Source organism: Megalopta genalis, chromosome 6 (assembly GCF_051020955.1).
Source record: "Megalopta genalis isolate 19385.01 chromosome 6, iyMegGena1_principal, whole genome shotgun sequence".
Taxonomy (NCBI): Eukaryota; Metazoa; Arthropoda; class Insecta; order Hymenoptera; family Halictidae; genus Megalopta; species Megalopta genalis.
Window position 1 is genome coordinate 24,491,163 of NC_135018.1, and position 20,340 is coordinate 24,511,502.

A 20,340-nucleotide genomic window follows, 5' to 3' on the forward strand; every position below is an offset into this window, starting at 1 on the left:
ATCTGTGACGTTTGATTCGTTTTTAACATCAATGTTAAAAATCCTTATTACTTGTACTCTTCGATAGAAGTATGTTCGTTTATTGTTCACCGGTGTAAAAAATTACCGAATTTCGGGTGTAATTTAATGGAAATACAGTCGAATGGATAATAATACGTAATACGAAGTATTGTACTATGCGTCGTTCAACCATTCGAACAACCTGATAACGTACATTTTCTTTACACAATTCAATTATGTAAGACAATGGTTGGCTATCCAGAGCTATGCACAGATGCAAACCAGGTTGCATATAATTAGGCACCGCATGGAAAATAGAGCGTTGCTCGTGCTTTTGATATGATAATTAACAACGTGACCACAGAGATTCGAGCTGTACGGACATAAACGCAATAAATACTAATCGTACTCGAGGCTAAACCTTATGACGCGCAGGATATTCAACGTTGGCATAATTTTTCTCTCTATTCATCGGTCACGTTCGGAAATCTAATTTGCACGAAGGCTAAAGGCAATCGATGCGATAGACTTACTAATGGAGTTTTTATGGGACAGAAGTTTCGAAACAGAGAAGAAAAGATAGGAAATTATTATAGTTGCACACATTCTGAAATTTCGTGCAACTATGATATTTTATACACTACTCACGTTCAAGGGTGGGGGTAGCTATCGAAACATAATCACTCATGAAAATGATCGAGTAATTAAAATTCTGAAAAGATTTGTATTCGTTTGTTTATGTTTATTTTCATTTGCTCATAGAAGAATTATATTATCGCTTTATGCAAATACAGCTGTCATGGAAACATTTTCTTTCATATCTTCAATTTCTTACGAAATATACAATTATTTTCCAATAATTTACACAATAAGCATGCATATATTGTTCTAAGGAACAATAGAAATCTTTGTATAATACTAACATTATTCGATTCATCGATAAACAGTTCCCGCCATAAATATAAAAAAAATAATGTATCGTATTTAAGTAATACGTTAATATTATATACGTTAATATATTGCATCAAAAAAGTTTCTTTTTATTTATGCAACTGTAAACTTTAAGGAGAGGTTATTCTGCAGTCTTTATTACGCACATTACATTTACAATATTAAACTTACACTAATGTGTAGGTAATGCAGTAACTATAATACATATCTGTTATTCATGGTAACGAAAATGCTGATGAATTAGCCGAAAGTGCTAACATTAAACATTTTAACATTAAAATTGTTAAAACCGAATAAAATTTAGTATGATTGGTAGCAGTCGATCATGCGCAGCAGATAGTTCCAATATTCATACAGTCAAGATTAAATATAGAAAAACATGTTTAGTTTAGAGCGTATCGAGTCAACATAATTTTCTGCAACGAAAATGTATGTTATTTGTGATTCAACAAAATATTCATTGACCTAAATCGAATCTCGTTACCGTAATACGATAATAAACCGTAGAACTCCTGAGGTCGTTGAACGCGCGGGTCAGAAAGTCATAAATACAAGATTATATCGGTTGCATCAAACATTCACGGAAAATTATTTTCCATGCCAATCTGAAATGTATTTCATACTGTGCGAACTACATTTCACGAACATGTTTCTTAACCCGCGAATAATTATGCGAAAGATCCTAAAATAATATGTCGCTGATTTTTGTATTACATTTTAAAACAATAAATTATGTTTCATATACAGGATGTTTGTTTGATTTCCAAAACTGTGAAGCATCTTTTAATAGAGTAATGTTGTGAAAAAAATGTTTCAACGTAGGTTGTTTGGTATTGTGGATTGCATCATGTGGGGTACGTATTAAGTCTTTATCTGTTACACGATGAGGATGATTTCCAAACCAGTTGAATTTTTTCAAAAGGAATGCTATATTTTTGTCTATATGGTATGATAGTGAGTTTTAAGGCGAATTCAACGGGTTGCCATTTAAGCCATTTCTTTTCATAATTTTTAGTCACGTTTTTTTCACTTTAGCCTTATATACAGTAGATAAAACAGGCATCCTGTATAATGTCGCATTTTGAGATAATACATTTCAGAATATAAACAGAATACAGTATCTAACAAAAATATGCAAATGGTCTTCTGAAGATTGAAACTTTTAGTATTCACGTTTGATAATTATTGAACAAAATCTTAACGAGATTGTTCATTAGCTTAAAATTGTTTTCTTGTCGCGTTGGCTATTTTATATTTGAGCACAGCATTAGCACACTACCAATGGGTTTGCATATATTGTTTCCCAATACAATGCAGCACAATGAATACGCGTGCTGACGTCCGAAGGACTCAAAGTATAAAAAATAGCGAATAGTCGGTGTTTGAATTTTTTAATTGTTCATGGTCTCGGATGTTTGTATATAAGCTGGGAGAGAAATTCCCTGGACGTACTGTTTGTGTCAGTAAGTTTTCTGTGAGCGAGTTCATCATGTCGTATTTCACCAGATGGATTACTGTACTGGTATTGATCGGTACTGTCTGGTCACAGGTTAGATTTGTCCAAAGTTTTATTATTTTACTTCAGTGTCAGAAATATCTACCAAAAATGCTCCAATAACACTTTTCAACTTAACTTCTATATTCCGTTTCGATAAACGGTAAGCGTTTCTTGCCGATTTCGATGCTTCGATATAAAGTTCTATTTTAAGTAGTTACAATTTTGTAAAAAGTGTCTTTTCAATTTTAACAATTTTTTCTGCATTAATCGTGAAAGGTATACATATAAGTGCTTCTCATGTAGAATAATTTTGTCTATTTTATCAAATACAACGATACATATTTTCAGAACATTATATATATTTCAACATGTTTGTTCAAGGAGAGCGAGACGTCTTTAATCGACCAACCTTAATCGAATATTTTAAAATAAATCTTATAAATTGAGGGTAGCATAAAAAATAAAAAATACAAAACTGTATTATTCTCGATTTCTTGATGTTGTTAAGAGAAGATGTACATTTTTGTTTAACCCCTATCTCCTACAATTAATCCAGAACATATCTCCGTAAAAATCCACAGTCTAGTCATAAGTATATTTCACTGAAGCCTGCTCAAAGTTAAACACAAATTATCAAACGTATTAATTCCTTTCACTATAACGACAAATTGAGCGATTTTTGTTAGTAAAATAAATTCTTATTCAGACTTAAATGTACAAGTGCACAAGTAATATTGTTTCATAATTTAGTAGAATTGAAGCGTTTTCAATCTCTAACAAAACAGTCACATTTCGCAGAATAAGTTGTATTATCACTCGTCATACAGTATATTCAAGCCATTGATGTTAATTAAAAACGTGTAGAAATGAATCGTGATTTAACGAAACGTGTAGTAACATTTTACGGCGGCGATGTTCAAATTATTTTTAAATAGTATCCAGACTGCATTTTGTAGGAATTCTAATTCACATACATACCTGTATTCTGTTATAGTATGTTGAAACAGAATCATCTTTGCGGTCAGCAAGATTCGGTGGGATCTTGTTGCAACCTTTGCGGAAACAATTTTGCGATACCTACTGCAGTCATCTTAGTAGGTTACTGTTCCTCCAGAACATTGGTTGTTGTATAAACTGTGCTGACCTCTGGAAGCCTAATGAACCACCTGCGCCAAATCCACCACCGATGAATGCGCCAAATCCACCACCGATGAACGCGCCAAATCCACCACCGATGAATGCGCCAAATCCACCACCGATGAATGCCCCAAATCCACCACCGATGAATCCGCCAAATCCATCATCGATGAATGCGCCAAATCCATCATCGATGAATGCGCCAAATCCACCACCAATGAATGCCCCAAATCCACCACCGATGAATGCGCCAAATCCACTACCGACGAATGCGCCAAATCAACCATCGACGAATGCGCCAAATCAACCATCGACGAATGCGCCAAATTCATCATAGTTGGATGCGCCTAAGGCCTAAGACAACAAGTTAACCATCAATATCTACGCCAATGCCAATGTCTATTCTGTGCCAATGGATCTGTCGTTGTGCAATTCCTACCAAATCACCTAATTAGGAAACTAGTTTAGTCTTATCTTAACAAATTTTTGAATTGTCGTATTGAAATTGAAACAAATAAAAGTATATAGCTTTTGAAAGATATGTTAAAATGTCTATCGAAATGTTATCTTTTCTTGCATTACCTATATACTTTTATTTGTTTTAATTACAATACGACAATCCAAACACAATTGTTAAGATAAGACTAAACTAGTTTCTTAATAGGGTGATCTTGTAGAAATTGCTTTATTATAATCAAGCCAAAGTGCATAACTGATGTATGATGTACACCTAACAAAAAGATTTTCCTTAAGGCTAAAAATAGTTTTGAACTAACACGACTATCATGTAATTGTTTTAATATATATTATGCTTCTAAAAATATAAAGTTATTGTATCCGTCACATATCTTGAAAAAATGAAATCCACTGATCTGTCATGTTTGCTGACAACAACTACTACGAAAGGAAGTGTTCATCTTTTGTGGACATTAATACTAGTTTCAAATATTAAACATAAGTTAGCCTTTGTCTAGGACATTAGAAACATTATTTATTACTAAAATAAGATATATTTTTAGTTCAAAACAGATTTTAATTTTTTAAGTGTGCACTGTTAGAAATAAATGATTATATAGTTACTAATTAAGTCTGTTTGGCCAATTCGTCAATGTTTCATGCTTATTTGCGAATGTATTTGACCCTGCGTTCTTGATCGTTGCATCCGATTAAAGTATTTCTAATTTAAATTAAATATTGAGACAAAAAAAAATGAACGAAATTCTTTGCATGAGTCAATTTGATATAAGGCGTTTTTATACATTAGTGTAAATTATAATTTATGTACAAAGGGTGACCAAATTATTATAATCAAAAGATTTGTCTTCAAAATATGCGAAATTTGTGTCTTTAGTAGATTATAATATATAAATAATCGAATTTATAAATCACAAAAACAATTTAATACGTAAGATTTTACCAATCTTAAAGGTCTTATTTAAATTCGCACACTAATCGGATTTGCCGTTCGTGTGACACTCTGTTTCTCGACTTTTATGAACGAAAAGACTCCACGTATACGATGATTGATAGTATAAGGATCGATTACTTTCTCCAACATAGTTAACATTTTATGACTATTATTGATACTTGATACATTGATTAACTACAACATCTGGCAATGCTGTGAGTGCAAACAAATCTCATTTTTTAAGAAAAAAGTGGGTAAGAAGAAGTCTTGGCTTCAATACTGAACATAGTATTCGGCAACTGCTGGATTTTTATGTAATAAGGATCGTTGATTTACTGGTCATGTTTTTTAGCGTGAATTAAATTTTGTACGAGCTTCCAATTGAAATAATTTTTTCTTATATTCAACTGATTTAATTTTATTTTTTTTCCTAGAATTTAGTCTTCAATTCATGTAAAGCTGTAATTTGTACTTTCAAATACAAATATTATTCTATAAAATTTCCTGTGTACAATTAGTAATGGAGGTGTAGAGTATACAGGGTGCCCCAAAAATATGGTACTTCCGGGAAATGAGGGGCCCCCGAGGTCATTTGAAGTAACCTTTTCCGCAGCAGAAATGTAATCCGCAGCTTCGTTTACGAGTTATTAACAAAAAACACTGACGAATGAAAGCCGAGCTCGGCTAGGTGGTCGAGCCAATGGGCGGCTTCGACCGCTCGTTGGCTCGACCGTCTCGCGCCAGCTGATCTCGACTCTCATTGGTCGCTGTTTTTCTTTAATAACTCGTAAACGAAGCCGTGGATTGCATTTTCGCTCAGGAAAAAGTTACTTCAAATGACCTCAGAAACCCCTCATTTCCGGGAACTATCATAATTTTAGGATACCCTGTACAATGTTGATACCGAAGTCGGTATCAACCATTACTCGGCTGCTCTACATTTTGAGATGTATATGAATACTGCTGGTGTTCAGAAGATTCCGGAGGATTGCAAAGTCCGTGAGATTTAAGATGTTTCAGTAGATCAATAAAATAGCTAAAAGTTTGCAATTTTCTTAAGATCTAGCCGTTCCAGCAGCTTCTTGAATAATTTCAGCTTCATCTGATGATGGCCTGGAGTTGGAACGTATCAGAGACATGCGAGGAAACGGAGCTTTAAATATAGCTATGTGTCAGACTAGACGAAAATTTGAAAATATTTCATCGTTTCTATCTTGGCGGTTCACTGGAATATTCTCAAGACCCGCTCTTATTCGTTCACCTGCGGTATTTAAAGCATCTTACAGATCCGTGTGCTGTCGATGTTGTTGTTTAACTATCTTTTATATGAGAGCACGGACCAGGTTCAAGAATAGGTATAACATCATATCGACTTTCGTGTCACCAGCAGTCTGACTGCTTCATAGATTCGATATTTTGCAACTGATTCCAGAGTTCCCCTCTCATGGACAACGGTTAATTCAGAAAATATTCACTAAAATAATATTGGAACCCGAAACGAATGTGTGAGCAGCAATGGATGTGAAACTTTTGAAGCATTTATCTTTTAAGGATTGTTCGGTGTTTCGAGCCTTATTTGTTATTTTTTTATACAAAATTTATGGTAAAATAGTGATGGGAATGGTTGGTAGTGATGGGTTGGAAACACAATCAATTTATAAATCAAAGTTCTAAGCAATAATTCATGGAAACATTCGAGCTTTAAAAGTTAATTGGCATCTCGAGTTGTATTAGTAATTTTCAATAATAAATTATTTGGTAAAGTAGCCGAGAGAACTGTTCAACAATGTCGCTAACAAGTAGAAATTGTGATAAATATTGACATTTGGCTCTGGTCCATTTAGAATCCAAGTATAAAATCAATTTCTCAATCTCAAACGTAGAGCTTCGAAATTTAAGCTAGACACAGTAGTTTTTGTATTTCTGGTCTACCCACTTCTGTGAACGGAAGTATGTACATTGTTGAATCGAATCGAAGTATCACAGATGGGGTATATGAATAATCTTTTATACTATGCAGGGTCTGACTGTCTTATCGACTCGATATTACACTGTGTCGCAGACTTAGGATCCGTACAGATATTGCATCTTATGGGTTTTTCTGTCTCAGCTTTGGAGGGCTCTACAGCTCCCTTACCGTTTCGTGTCGCGATCAGCATTACCGATAGTACACGAAAAATGGGCACGTTAGCAAGAATCGAATATCCTGTACATTTCATTTCTACTATGAGTGCTTGAATATTATTTGGAAGCAATAATAGTGTTTTTATAGTAGTTCATAACATGAACTACAGAAATACGACATAGTATAATCATTTTGATGTACAGTTGAGCTATCATTTCTACTAATTTTGTGTATAATTAGTGATGGTACATATATAGCAATAATTTTATACATTTTTTCTCGTAGATGGGTATATTTGCAACAATAATAAGTTTATGAACATTAGAGTGCTAGTATTCTTTTTAGGTCTTGGCGAATGACAGTACACATTTTCAATTTAATAATTGTTCTTATGTATCTTTTATTTTGTAATAACATCTTTCAATACTGACAGACATCGTTATATCGTACATCAGGGCTGAGAACAAGACTGCACGTAACATCGATGCCAAGGGGGCTACGCCTCCTGATTCCCGTCGCAGCGTCTCGCTTCTCTTTAGATGCGTACCGTAGTACAGTAAATTCTTTCCGATTGTCCTTAACCCTTATTTTTCGTTAATTTGCGTTATATTTGAAGTCAAGTTTTACATACATGTAGGTGCTAATAGCAAGAAATGTTGATTTTATTAGTGTTGGCCCGACTTCACCACCAAACTGAGAGGTTATGTGGTTACATGCAAACAAATATGTGCGTGATATGCATTCTAAGATTGGTATATTCGTGTATTGTGGAAAAACGGGATTCATCTCTTCCAATAGGCATACGAAATACATAAGTGGAACACATATATCCCGATAGACTCCAAAGGGGGTTAAGCTCGTAAACAAAAATGGACAATCTGGGGAGAGGAGATACGATTATTCGATCCTTGCACATTGTTTTTATAGTTGTTAACAATCGGCAACTATAAAAATAAGTCGCGAGGCTCGAATATTCGTATCTCCTCTTCCCAAATTGTCCATTTTTGTTTACAATTGGGAAGAATTTACTATAACTACTTGTGGCGCATTAGGGCGACGCTCTTTTGCAACGATGAAGCAACAGTATCGAGTATTAATGTAAAAAGAAGGAACTATATGTATATAGGATTATATATAATTATATATAAGAAACGCAATTAAATTCCTATAAATTAATTATCAATGACAGCAGCATAATAACATCATTTATTATACAATTAAAACACTGTATATTCTTTTCATTATCCTATTTCAACAAAGACCTAAATATACATATGTACCAGTAATACAAAATGTAAAGGTACGGCTTAAATATATAATTTTAGTTGTTACATGTTCTTTCCCGCTTTTTTTTGGAAACTGACCATTGTGCCAGGGATCTTGAGTCTGTGACTGCGTTCTTGAACGATACGTATGAGCTTACTAGCTATATAGAATTTATATCGACATCATTCGAATGATAGTAATGTTAAGAATGTTTAAGTTCATGAAATTGTTAAATCGTATATTCATAGAATAATTAGATACCATAAACATATTATATATCAGTTTTTATCGTATAATGAAATGAATGTATTAATTGCTACTAAATTATATGAACTCGTAGTTAAAATACAGCATATAGAATACTCGATTTTTACTAATCGGTCTACGTTCGTGTACTGTCATTATTAACTTTGCGTGCGGAATTGAAAAATCTGTGATAGAAAAACGCGATACAAGTTAGATTTATTTTTGTACTTCGACTCTGAGAGAACTTTTATGAAATTATACTAGTTCTCAATACCGTAGTTAGATGCCGTCACTGCTTCCGTCTGAAACACGAATTTAGGATTCATTGCAGACCACTTGCAATAAACGAACAATACATCGTCCACCAATCGTCCAATGTATTTTTCTGTCGCATACTCGCGAAATTCTAAGCCACATTACCATTATCATATTGAGTTCGATTTGACCTATAATTTAATTTATTAGCGAGAATCGAGTATCCTGTATACTTCATTTTTGCTAAGAGTGCTTAATATAATTTAAATGAGATATTATAGAAGTGGTAGAAATAACCAATTTAAATTGTTTCAATTAGCCAACTGAGGAACGTAATCTTAATGGAAATACACTACTTGCCGAGTACTTATAAGGAATAATTTATAGTTATTTAGTATTAATTTGAAATACTTATCTGTATTACTAATATGTATTACTAATACTATCTGTAATACTAAGTTATTATTCGAAATGAATTTCGGTCAGAATGAGTAGACGAAATATAAAGTAGAAATGGATTCTTAGATTTCAAGAATATTATTTGGCAAATTGATCAAAATCATTGAAAGAAGAAACAAATTTCTACTTGGCTTCTGTTTCATGGAATTGATGCAAACAATTTCTAGACGTCTTTACAAAATCAATGTTTATTATTGTTTTCGCAATTCTTATCAACTATAACTTTCTCAAGAATTTGTTTTTGCGTTATATTTTCAAGTTGTTGAATTAACTCAAGTCGATTGGTGCACTCTCAAAAAAAGTTATTTCCTTTTAAAGGGTACTTTTTCGACAAGCTGTACATGCTTCTCGCGCCTGTACTATCTTATTAACGCTGAACCTATCGAGCTTTGAAAGTGACTAACGTTTGTTGTTTCATAAGAATGACAAGACTGATTTATTTGGACTTTCCGCCTTTTTTTATTATAATGTGTGTCATTATCGGCTTGGTAAGTTAAAATCCGATGTTACACAATTAGCGTTGGATTGAATAGATTAACACTTGGACGGCGATGATCGGGTCCATTTGGATCCATAATGTAAATATTGTCATGTATAAAGTATCTGAAACAAGTATACATTGAAAAATATATTAAGAAGTTGAATAAATACAATTATAAGTTATCCTAAGAGTAATCAGTTTCATTTTCGTCACAAATGGACGCCGTTCAAATTTCGAGTGTTTAGTTTCTGCGATCTTGAGCCTCTGGCCGCCGAAACTATGAAAGTAGACAAACGACGCATCCACGCGAAAAAAAGACCTTGCTCCCGTTGTGAAAGTAATGTCGGGCAGCTTATTACGAGAAGCATATGTCCTCTCACTTTCTGCATACGTACGTACAATGAGCTGCTCGGCGAATTACATCAAACGAGTATTAATACCGTAAAAGGCAGCCGGGATTAATTGCAACGAAAGCCAGAGCGGAGATGCCGATAAATCGTCGATCGAAGAATCACTTTTCCCAGTGCAATTCCTTTTGTGTTCACCGATCTCCTTTAGACATTCTTACGTATTCGTCTACGTAGTGTCGGTATAGTGTACCCGTTGTCAACAAAGCTTACGTTCGAACATTCTTATCGAAGTATCTAAAATGATAAAATAATTTGAAAATTATTATACCATATAAAATTAATTAGAGCAGTTACCGAATTTTTACCATTATTTGACAATTAATGATTAACACTGTTAAGTTTCACTCCTGGCAAAGGTATGTGCGGTATGACTAGATTGCGAAACTTCGGGTAAAATCAAATTCTTCTGCATGAATTATAAGAAACATGAATTGTAAATAATTTTAGCACTTTATTTGTCGGAAGCCTGTAAATAGGATCTTCAATGACTTTGTGAGTTATGACTAAGAGCAGCTCGATGATCAGCTAGGTCATCAGTAGCTCGAACTATTCGAACATCAATCAAAAGAAATTGTTGTATTATACAGATTTGAATAATTTCTTGGATTATCGCTAAAATTATTGTCACGTTTGAACAATGTTCTAAGAAATGTTCAATTCCTTGATTGTAAAAGAACTATCAGAAGACTGTTGGTAGATAACTTATTAATAAGCGAAGACGAATACAGTACACAACCTGACGACCTCGAATTAATTTTAGTGCAGAGAGCAGAAAATTGATTTCCGGCGATGTAAATTTGGAAAACTTGAAAGAAGTTAATAAAGGATCAAAATATAGTTACAGAATTTTAGACTAGCAACATACACGTTAGAGTTCAGTCAGGCCACTCTTATAAGGAAGGACACGGGTTAGATGCCAAGGTCCTGGAACTTAGGTCAGGGTTCTAGGATTTCAGTTAAATCATGTATCCGGGGGTTAGATCGACGAATCCTTCTATATGAAGGTTCAGCACACTTTTTGACTGTGGTCTTTCGAATCGTGGTTATATTTTATTAAGGTCTAGAACTATGTCACTTGTTGTAAATTCTTTGGCTCCCAAGTTATCGGATTCATGTTTTTCGCTTCTAAATCGATTCACTTTAAAATTCTTAATCATACGTTGGTCCAATTTGATCTTCTTTATGCTGAATATTTCGAATACGTATCTGCAAACCTTGAGTTGATTCTATTTCGACGATTACCTTTCTCTCTGCTCGAGACTTTTTACATTTGTATCTTTAAATCAGCTATTCCTTGCGATTATCAACGGCAGTGACTCACATAGTGTTTGGACACTCTTTCAAGGCAGAAGAAACATTTTGAGTCGTTAGTTTCTTTTTAGAAATTGAAAGAATTAGCTTTCTATATTAGATAGCGTAAAAAATGTTTCTAAAGTTGTTCTATTTCAACAGCCTATTAATTAATATATATTGTTCTAATAAATATTATATAAATGACACAATTTTTTTACACAATCTGTAATGCAACAATACAGTTTTAAGTACAGGTTATACATAATAAATTATAAATGCAATCATTTAGGAGTCAGTTATAATTATTAGCTGTTTGTATTGCAGGTTCTTCGAAAGCATCGTCGTTGATTGTTAAAAATTATATTTACAAATAGATAAAGGAAAAATATTGTAGTAAAATTGTACCTCGCGCGCATGTGTAAAAGAAAGAAATGGTAATTCTGTAACATATTTTTGATTAATGTCCTCTCATTTTTGTTCGATATTTTCGTTCCACCAATTATATTTAATCTTGTATTTGAAACAAGTACACGAACTTGCAACTCAAGAATGGAGAAACAACTTTGACGTTATCTAAAACAGAAAATGCGTGAAATTTTCAGCCAAGGAGCTTATGATAAATATTAAAACCATACAATTCGAAAGAGATTTCAAGATATTAAAGTTATTGATATCCTGACTTCTAACTTTCTAACGTAGTTTCACTTCGGTAGCGTTCCAGATTCTGCGACAACGTAAAAAAATCTCTTTACACTGTAAATCACTTTGTGCTGTTGATAATAAAACGAAAAAGAAATTTCTATAACAAGCTTTGGTAGCTTTGGTAGCTGATCGAGAAACAGACTCGGAGAAAGACAAACACGGAGCGGTCGTAATACATACGCTTGTGTCGAAGCTGACTGCGTGGGAGAATAGAAATGTCCGGCCCATTATTACTTGGATGGAACGTCTAGTCGATCTAAATTTAAATCGACGTAGTCGTATATTATAAAATTTAAATATTATCGATGGTAATGTTTGAACTATACCACAAAGAAACTGGGAAACATTGACTGATTCCGCGATATATAGAAAACGCTTGAATAAATTCAAGCTAAACAAATTGAACAAAAAATGATCTGATGAACTGTGAGTGGTGTGCAAGCTATGCAGAGGCTGTTGCTTTCATTGTTAGCGTCGGATAAAATTTATTCAGAAAATATTTCATATAATGTTTAAAAATAATTGTTCACCGCGTTTCTGATACGCCGCCTTGTGATATTTTGCATTAGTAAATTCTTATCACCTTAAGTATTATTATTGCTAACAAATGTTTATATTTTGTATTTTACATACAGATTGTTCCACCTTTCTCGAACATCTGAAATATCTGACCCGTTATTGATGATAGGAAATGTTTCACGGGAAAACAATAATCAAGTTTCAAGATGATAAGTAACCGTATCAATTGTACTAATTACACAAATTCTATCGCAGGACACATAAATTGAACAATTTCGATATTTGGCATAATTGAAGGGGGCAATAGGGATTGAAATATTAAGATGTTAAAAATATTTTCGGTTTCGTTGGATCAATAATATTACATGTCATGTTGATTACGGTTACAAGTTTCTCAAATTTCTTCCCAGAAACCGTAATCACAAGACGCGGACATAACACAATACGGTTCACGAAGGCTAAAATTGTGACCAAACGATCGGGTAACTGGCCAACCGCTAACAGGACATCGAACAATGGCTATAACAGGATATAGCGATGCAGGATACACAGGCTAGACTCGCTTGCTGTGAATCATGCGGCGAGGTATGCAAAAGAATAAAAGTTCCGTCATGTCCTGGTCATAAACTCGATTCTCCGGACAAAGTATATCGTCTAGCATATTTCTTATTACGTTACAAAAAATGTATCCCTTCGTAGATAATATTTCTAATTAAGATATAATGCAATTTAAATTGAAAATTTAGATTTCGATTCGAGATTCGAGTTTAGTCCGAAACTCTTTTTAAGAAACCTTTTACGAGATTTCATTTATTTTATACACAAATCCACACCAGTGACATCAAATTAGGCACCAAGAGGCGTCAAATTAGAACAACTTGTTTAATAACATAGGAGTAGAAAAGTCTAGATTTAATACAATATTTTGTAACGTTCTTGCACGTCGAAGATTCGATTAAACTTAATAGACATTAATAACAATTAATTCTTGAGAAAAATGACTTCCGGCGCTCGCAGTGTTAACCGAAGATCGACACGAACGAACAGCTGCATAACAGAATCGATGAACAATCGCAATAACTTTTCGCGATGGACGGTTCGCCGAGTTTGCACGAATTAATTGAATTCCGCTTAATTTCACGCACGATACCGTTCATTGTTCTTTGGAACTTTCTCTTCGCCGACCGCTCGTTCTCAGGGAGGAGACGCGAAAAGGATTGGTTATCGGCGCATTGATCGATAACAATCCAAATGTGTGGCTCATTTGTCTCCAGAAAGTAAATCTCGCTGCCAGTCCGGCTGAGATACTGGAAAGCAGCAACGCTATGTGTACACATGCCTGAAACGTGAGTGATAGATCGACGGCTATGAAACGAGAGGAAGAACAAGAAGGGCACGAGGGGGAGAGAGACAAAGAGAGGGTAAAATAGATGCGGAAGAGAGAGAGAGAGAGAGAGAGAGAGGAGAGGAGAGAGAAGGAATCTTTAATACACATACTGGTTGCGTATTCTGACCCAGTTATCTTCCGAACTGAGTACTCACTCCCAAGTTTCCCAGGCTCTGTGCCCTGAACGCAATCACGCAAAACGCATACCTTTTGTAAATAACACTACGTTTCAGAAGTTTTTTAAGTTTTCTTCAAAATGATTACGTCGCGCAGCAGAGCTCCATCATCGAGGTTTTTCACAAAATCACTGTATCCTGCCTCGTTGAATTTGCATTGCCAGTTGCAACAAAACAACAAATCGTCTCTATTGCACACGGAACGATAAAAGAAACATAAGTAGAAAACTGCGGGTGTCTTTCTGGCAAAGAAAACTTTTCTGGGTCGATTGCAAAAACAAAAAAAAACAAAAATCAGAAAATGCCTGGAATGTTTTTTTCGTTCGTCAATTTTAAAGAGTGTAAAATGATATGATAACATTTTTCTTTACTTCACACATTTTTATCATAAGTGCATCAAATCCGCAATATACAGGTAAGTATAAGCATCGATATTAAATTAGGTTCAACAGAATAAGCTGGACCGTGATCTAAATTGATTAGGTCCCGTGGGATGATTCATAGAGCACCATCGCCGAGGACATTTACAAAGATACTGCCCTTTCTTATTTAATTTTTTAAATTAATTATAACGAAACCATAAATCGTCATTAGACCGTGAGTAGGATCTTTCGGGAAGGATAATGGGTATCGATAACAGAAATCAGAACAACGTATCGTGCCAATTCGAGCACCTACAACTGTCTGAACGGCATCGATTCGCGTTCTTTAGAAAAATAAGCAACTATCCATTCGTCGATTTCATCCGTTTCAATTTCCACGTTAGCTTGTCCACTTGTAGTAAAGTGAAAAACGCGCCTTATCGTAATATAACTGATATCAGCGCCGATATCAGGATTCGCTGCCTGAGGCGAGGCTCAGTGTCTTTGGATCACCTGAATAAATCTAGACACTTCTGACACAGTAACAATACTAGACATTTCTGTACATCCATCCTGGAGTTATTCAAAATGCTGAAAGAGCGCAAACGTCTTTTCGGTTTCGTAAGATTGAACGTTCTCGGGTGTCTTTTATTGTTGCTGGCGAGTGGAATATCCGCTCAATGCGAGGACCAATCTGTCGAAGACGCGTACGAATTGACACATGAAGAGCAGACATGGGAAACCGCAAATATGGATATGGAGGACCTGAACGAAGGTGAGTTTTTCAATTTCAATGGACGCGTTATTTTCATGAATATCCGACGTTAACGCTTTCGTAATAAGTACTTAGTACAGTAAATTCTCCCTAATTTTCCTTCAGCTTGTAAACAAAAATGGACGATTTGGAAATAGAAGATACGATTATTCGAGCCTCACGGCTCATTTTTGTAGCTGCCGATCGTCAACAATCCTAAAAACTAGGCAGAAGGCTCGAACAAACGTATCTCCTCTTCCCAAATTTTCCATTTTTGTTTACAAACTGAAGGAAAATTACGGAGAGTTTACTGTACATCCTTGTTGTCTTTTATTTACGACCATCGATCCTAGAACGCGATGCTTAATGTTCGATACACGCTGGAGTCCATGAGCTTTTGTAGCCCCGAATTGTCGTCTCCTGGATAGGGGACAAAATCGATGATGAATATCCAATTTCCGCAGATTCGGATTCACCAGAGGCGGAAAGGTACGCACCTAGTTCGTCCGACTCGGTTCAGAACTATGCCATAACTGAACAGCGATTAAAGGACATCCGGTCGGAGTTCATGTATTGGTACTCCGACAAAGGTGGAGACAACGATTTAGGCGATTATCTGAAAGAGATCAAATCGTCAATGCCTCAGATACACAAGAATCTCAACTTTGAGATGCCGTTCTTTGGATCCACGTACAATTACACCAGAGTACGTCGGTGATCAATACGAAGCTTCATCCGAATTCCCGAATTCGAAAATACCATTCTGTTAGATCATATGAATCCGCTATTTAACTTCTTGACCATCTAGTTGATGTATCCAAAATCGTTCAGCGCATTTTTAGACAAATGAGAGACGAGTTAACTCGTGGCTGCAGTAAGTGTTAAATCATGCTAGCTGTGTCTTATACGATCGAAGATACTTTCAAACAATTTACTTAGAAAATATTTTACCATGACGATTTTTGAATCCGTTCTTGCTACAAAAACGCATAATGGAAATGATGGAAATAAATTATCCTTATGTAGGTGCTGCTAAATTGAATGCGTATGTGCACGTCGGTATTTTCAATATTCGTTACCATCATAAAGTTTCATTTTGAATTGTGGAAATATTGAAGCATCGAAAAATATCTTATCATGCAGGTAATGATAAATAGAAACATGATAAGTAAACTGATATAGTAATTTCTCCTACGAATGTTCGGAAATCGGAATTGAAACCGGAAGATCTGAGGATACTAAGTCAGGATTCTTCGGGACTCGCGGCTCGTTTTTATAGGAACTCGGGGCAGTCGGTCAAATCTGTGGTGGCCAGCATCCCGGTGTACATTAATATGAATACATAGTAATACTAGAACAAAAACGATGATTTAACTTTCTTATTTCTAATTTTTTGCCATGATTCGAAGGCAATTCGGAGGCCACGTGACACGATTCGAAGTCAATTCGGAGCCACGTGACACAATTTGAAGGCAATCCGAAGGACACATGATCCACTCCGTCGACTTTCAGCATCGACGTAGCAATAAATTACATAGGCGTAGACTAGCACAGGGAAATTCACAGCAATCCGAAATCTGGCATTTCTGGGAGAAATTACTGTAATACAAAATTCCGAAATAGTCCAATGAAGTGTTAAGTTGTTATCTTTGGCTAATAAATTGAATGAATTACTGGACTACGATGAACTGATAGCCGCACAATTGAATGCAATAATAAGTGGTTTCGAAAATATTGAAAACTACGCCTGAGCAAAACCGTGCAATAATTAGATTCATTTTCTAATCATCCGGAATTCTTGAAAAATTGCTCGATGCTTCTAGGTATCTATGAATGGTTACTTAGAATTCAGCGATCCTCCAGAGCACTGCACTTATCCACTGAAGTTCCCAGTACCAGGCTGGCCGAAGAGGAACGATCCCAGTTTCATAGGAATATTCTACAGCAAATGTCGTATAGGCGAAGTACGAAGTAACGATATAGACAAACGAATGCCAGGTATCTACTTCAGGTACGTGGGATTTCAGGGACTTCATGATCAATGAAGTAACAACATGAATTTGAACGTGAATATAGTAACTGAATCAGTTTAGGCTCGAACGAGATCTGCAATCGAGGAATGACCAATTCGGTGTGGAAATGCGAGAACGTTTGACGTGGGACATCCGTGAGGGCATCGCTGATTCCGAATCTTTCGAACCAAAACACGCTGCCGTAATCACTTGGAAGAACATATCATTCGCTGGTGGAATCGATATTTCTCTTTACAAAACAAACACCTTCCAAATGGTTCTTGCTACCGACGAAGTGTCAACTTATGCGATCTTCAACTACTTGGACATTCAGTGGACCAGTCATACCGAGGCTGGTGGCGATGTTGTTCTCGGATTAGGCGGCATTTCGGCTTTTGTAAGTCATTGTGCCTATCAGTGATTGTTTAACAGTCTATTGCGAATCAAAGATAAATAATCTAAGATTTTCGAATGAATTGTTCGATAGAGATAGTAGTCTCATTAGTCATCCGATTCAGAATGTCCCAAAATTATGGTACTTTCGGGAAATGAGGGATTCCTGAGGTCATTTGAAGTAACTTTTTCCTTAGCAAAAATGTAATCCGCGGCTTCGTTTACGAGTTATTAACGAAAAACATTGTCCAATGAGAGCCGAGCTCGTGTAGGTGGTCGAGCTAATGGGCGGAACTGGGCTTCGACCGCTCGTTGGCTCGGCCGCCTAGCACTAGCTAATCTCGCCTCTCATTGGTCAGTGTTTTTCATTAATAACTCGTAAACGAAGTCGTGGATAGCATTTTCGCTAACGAAAAAGATACTTCAAATTACCTCAGAAATCCCTCATTTCTCGTAAGTACCATAATTTTGGGACATCCTGTATAAGTCATCCTTGAGATTACAGTTTACATAGCACAGTCATTGCAAAGCTTATAAATAATAGGTCTGCTAAAATGTTAAGTTAGATTCGCTGCAAAGATCAATTTTGAAATCTATAAAATAGATTTATAAGGGACTAATGATCAGTATCTCATGGCGTTGGCTATGTAATCACCCCGACTCCTCGGGATTGTGATCTTGTATCGATTTATTTTAGGTCGGCTTCAATGCCGGCAACGGCACCCAAAGCTACGAATACAAACCCTACTCCCAAGAGCCAAGGATTTGCGATCTAACACGCAGCGGCTGGGCAAATGGCTTCCCTGGACGTCACCTATTCAAGATTGATGGCAAGATTATTCAGAACTAAGATATCAGTAATGGTCAGATTTCTAATGAACAATTAACACCTTAAATGTAAATGTCAAGTTTCGTCCGTAAACATCTTTTATACCAAACTCAAATTTAACGGACGACCCCCGCTGCATATTTAAATGTTTAAAAAGCGTATAAATTTCTTCGCACTGTTAACAAAACAATCATTGTAATATTTACAAATTCTGTTGTCTCTTATCTATTTAAAATTGTGTAATTATAGTTAACACGAATTATTAGAAAATAAACAATATTAAAAAGGAATTAAAATTTTGTTCACAATAATTTCAATTATGTTAAGAACTTATTTTTTAATTTAACTACATCAATACCTTCCCAAATCGTTTCATCTCAAATTATGGCCAACATCAATGGCTACCTAAACCCTTTCATTACAGAATATATAAACTGGAACAGAAATTAGACACTAAATTCATCTCCACTATTTTACAAAGACAATCCACAATTACCAGCATGGTAATATATCACCATAACTATACATAGCAAGAACGACACAAACTCACAAATTTTCTGCAACTTAACTGAAGACATTCTAGATCGCCACAGAAATTATACTCATATCTATACCGATGCGTGAAGACTGCAATACACCAATTACAAACGGAATCTAATTTTGGACTGCCCAAGATACATTCATCAGCGACGAAAATACAAACTGGAACTTCTACTGGAGGACAACTTTGATTCAATCAAGATATACAGGGTGTCTCATAATTATGTTAACACCCCTGATTCCTGAGGTCATTTGAAGTAACTTTTTCTTTAACAAAAATACAATCGCGGTTTTGTTTAAGAGTTATTAACGAAAAACACCAACCAATGAGAGGCGAAATCAGCTGGCTCGTGGCGAGCGAACCAATGAACGGAACTGGACTTCGAGCGCTCATTATTCGAGAACTCGCCTTTCATTGGTCAGCGTTTTTCGTTGATAACTCGTAAACAAAGCCGCGGATTGCATTTTTGCTAAGAAAAAAGTTACTTCAAATAATCTCAGGCATTACCCTTTTCCGGGTGTTAACATAATTATGGGACACCCTGTATACATTACTTGAATACATGAAAGACACAAAAATAATGAAAAAAATATAATGGAACAATGACATGAAATAACAATAGCAGTGGATGCCACGATATACCAGAAGAAAAAGAAAGGATTTCTTCAATTTTTATTTAACATTAGCATTACTTTATTGATCTATTTTACTATAAATGTAATAAAGTCTCCATTTATATAAATATATTAAATAAAAACAGAAATATTTTAATATTATTTTGAGGTAACTCTTCGCACACACACACACACACATAGAGATGCTTTAATTAAATTATCTGCACACGTACGTTTCGCAAATTCCAACGTGACATTTTGCGCAAAGTTATTAATTTCTTAGGCAAGAGAATGTTACACATATGAATTTGACAAAACGATCTCATTACGTCTGATGCAAATGCATCTCATGTAGTCAGCGCCATTATCCTTTTCCGTCCATTTGCCTTGAATCGTAAGCGAAAGCTACAATCACATTTAATGACGAATCGATCTTACAATTAATGTTTATTAAAGGAGCTCGATGCTTGCTCCGAGTGATATGAGAGAACGGTTTTACGAATGTTGTCAAGACAATTTCTT

At 35.3% G+C, this 20,340-nt stretch overlaps 2 protein-coding genes across 2 annotated transcripts; both read left to right on the top strand.

Moving 5' to 3' along the window:
- The first annotated feature begins 2,390 nt into the window (after window positions 1-2,390).
- On the top strand, window positions 2,391-4,429 carry LOC117222232 (uncharacterized). The gene is made up of 2 exons (XM_033473839.2): window positions 2,391-2,500; window positions 3,444-4,429. Exons 1-2 carry the CDS (start codon window positions 2,441-2,443, stop codon window positions 3,921-3,923), a joined length of 540 nt encoding a protein of 179 aa, XP_033329730.2. The 5' UTR covers window positions 2,391-2,440; the 3' UTR covers window positions 3,924-4,429.
- A 10,737-nt stretch (window positions 4,430-15,166) lies between these two features.
- On the top strand, window positions 15,167-18,949 carry LOC117222244 (protein mesh). Its single transcript, XM_033473852.2, has 5 exons — window positions 15,167-15,450; window positions 15,894-16,135; window positions 17,253-17,440; window positions 17,523-17,838; window positions 18,532-18,949. Exons 1-5 carry the CDS (start codon window positions 15,264-15,266, stop codon window positions 18,682-18,684), a joined length of 1,086 nt encoding a protein of 361 aa, XP_033329743.2. The 5' UTR covers window positions 15,167-15,263; the 3' UTR covers window positions 18,685-18,949.
- Window positions 18,950-20,340: the final 1,391 nt, after the last annotated feature.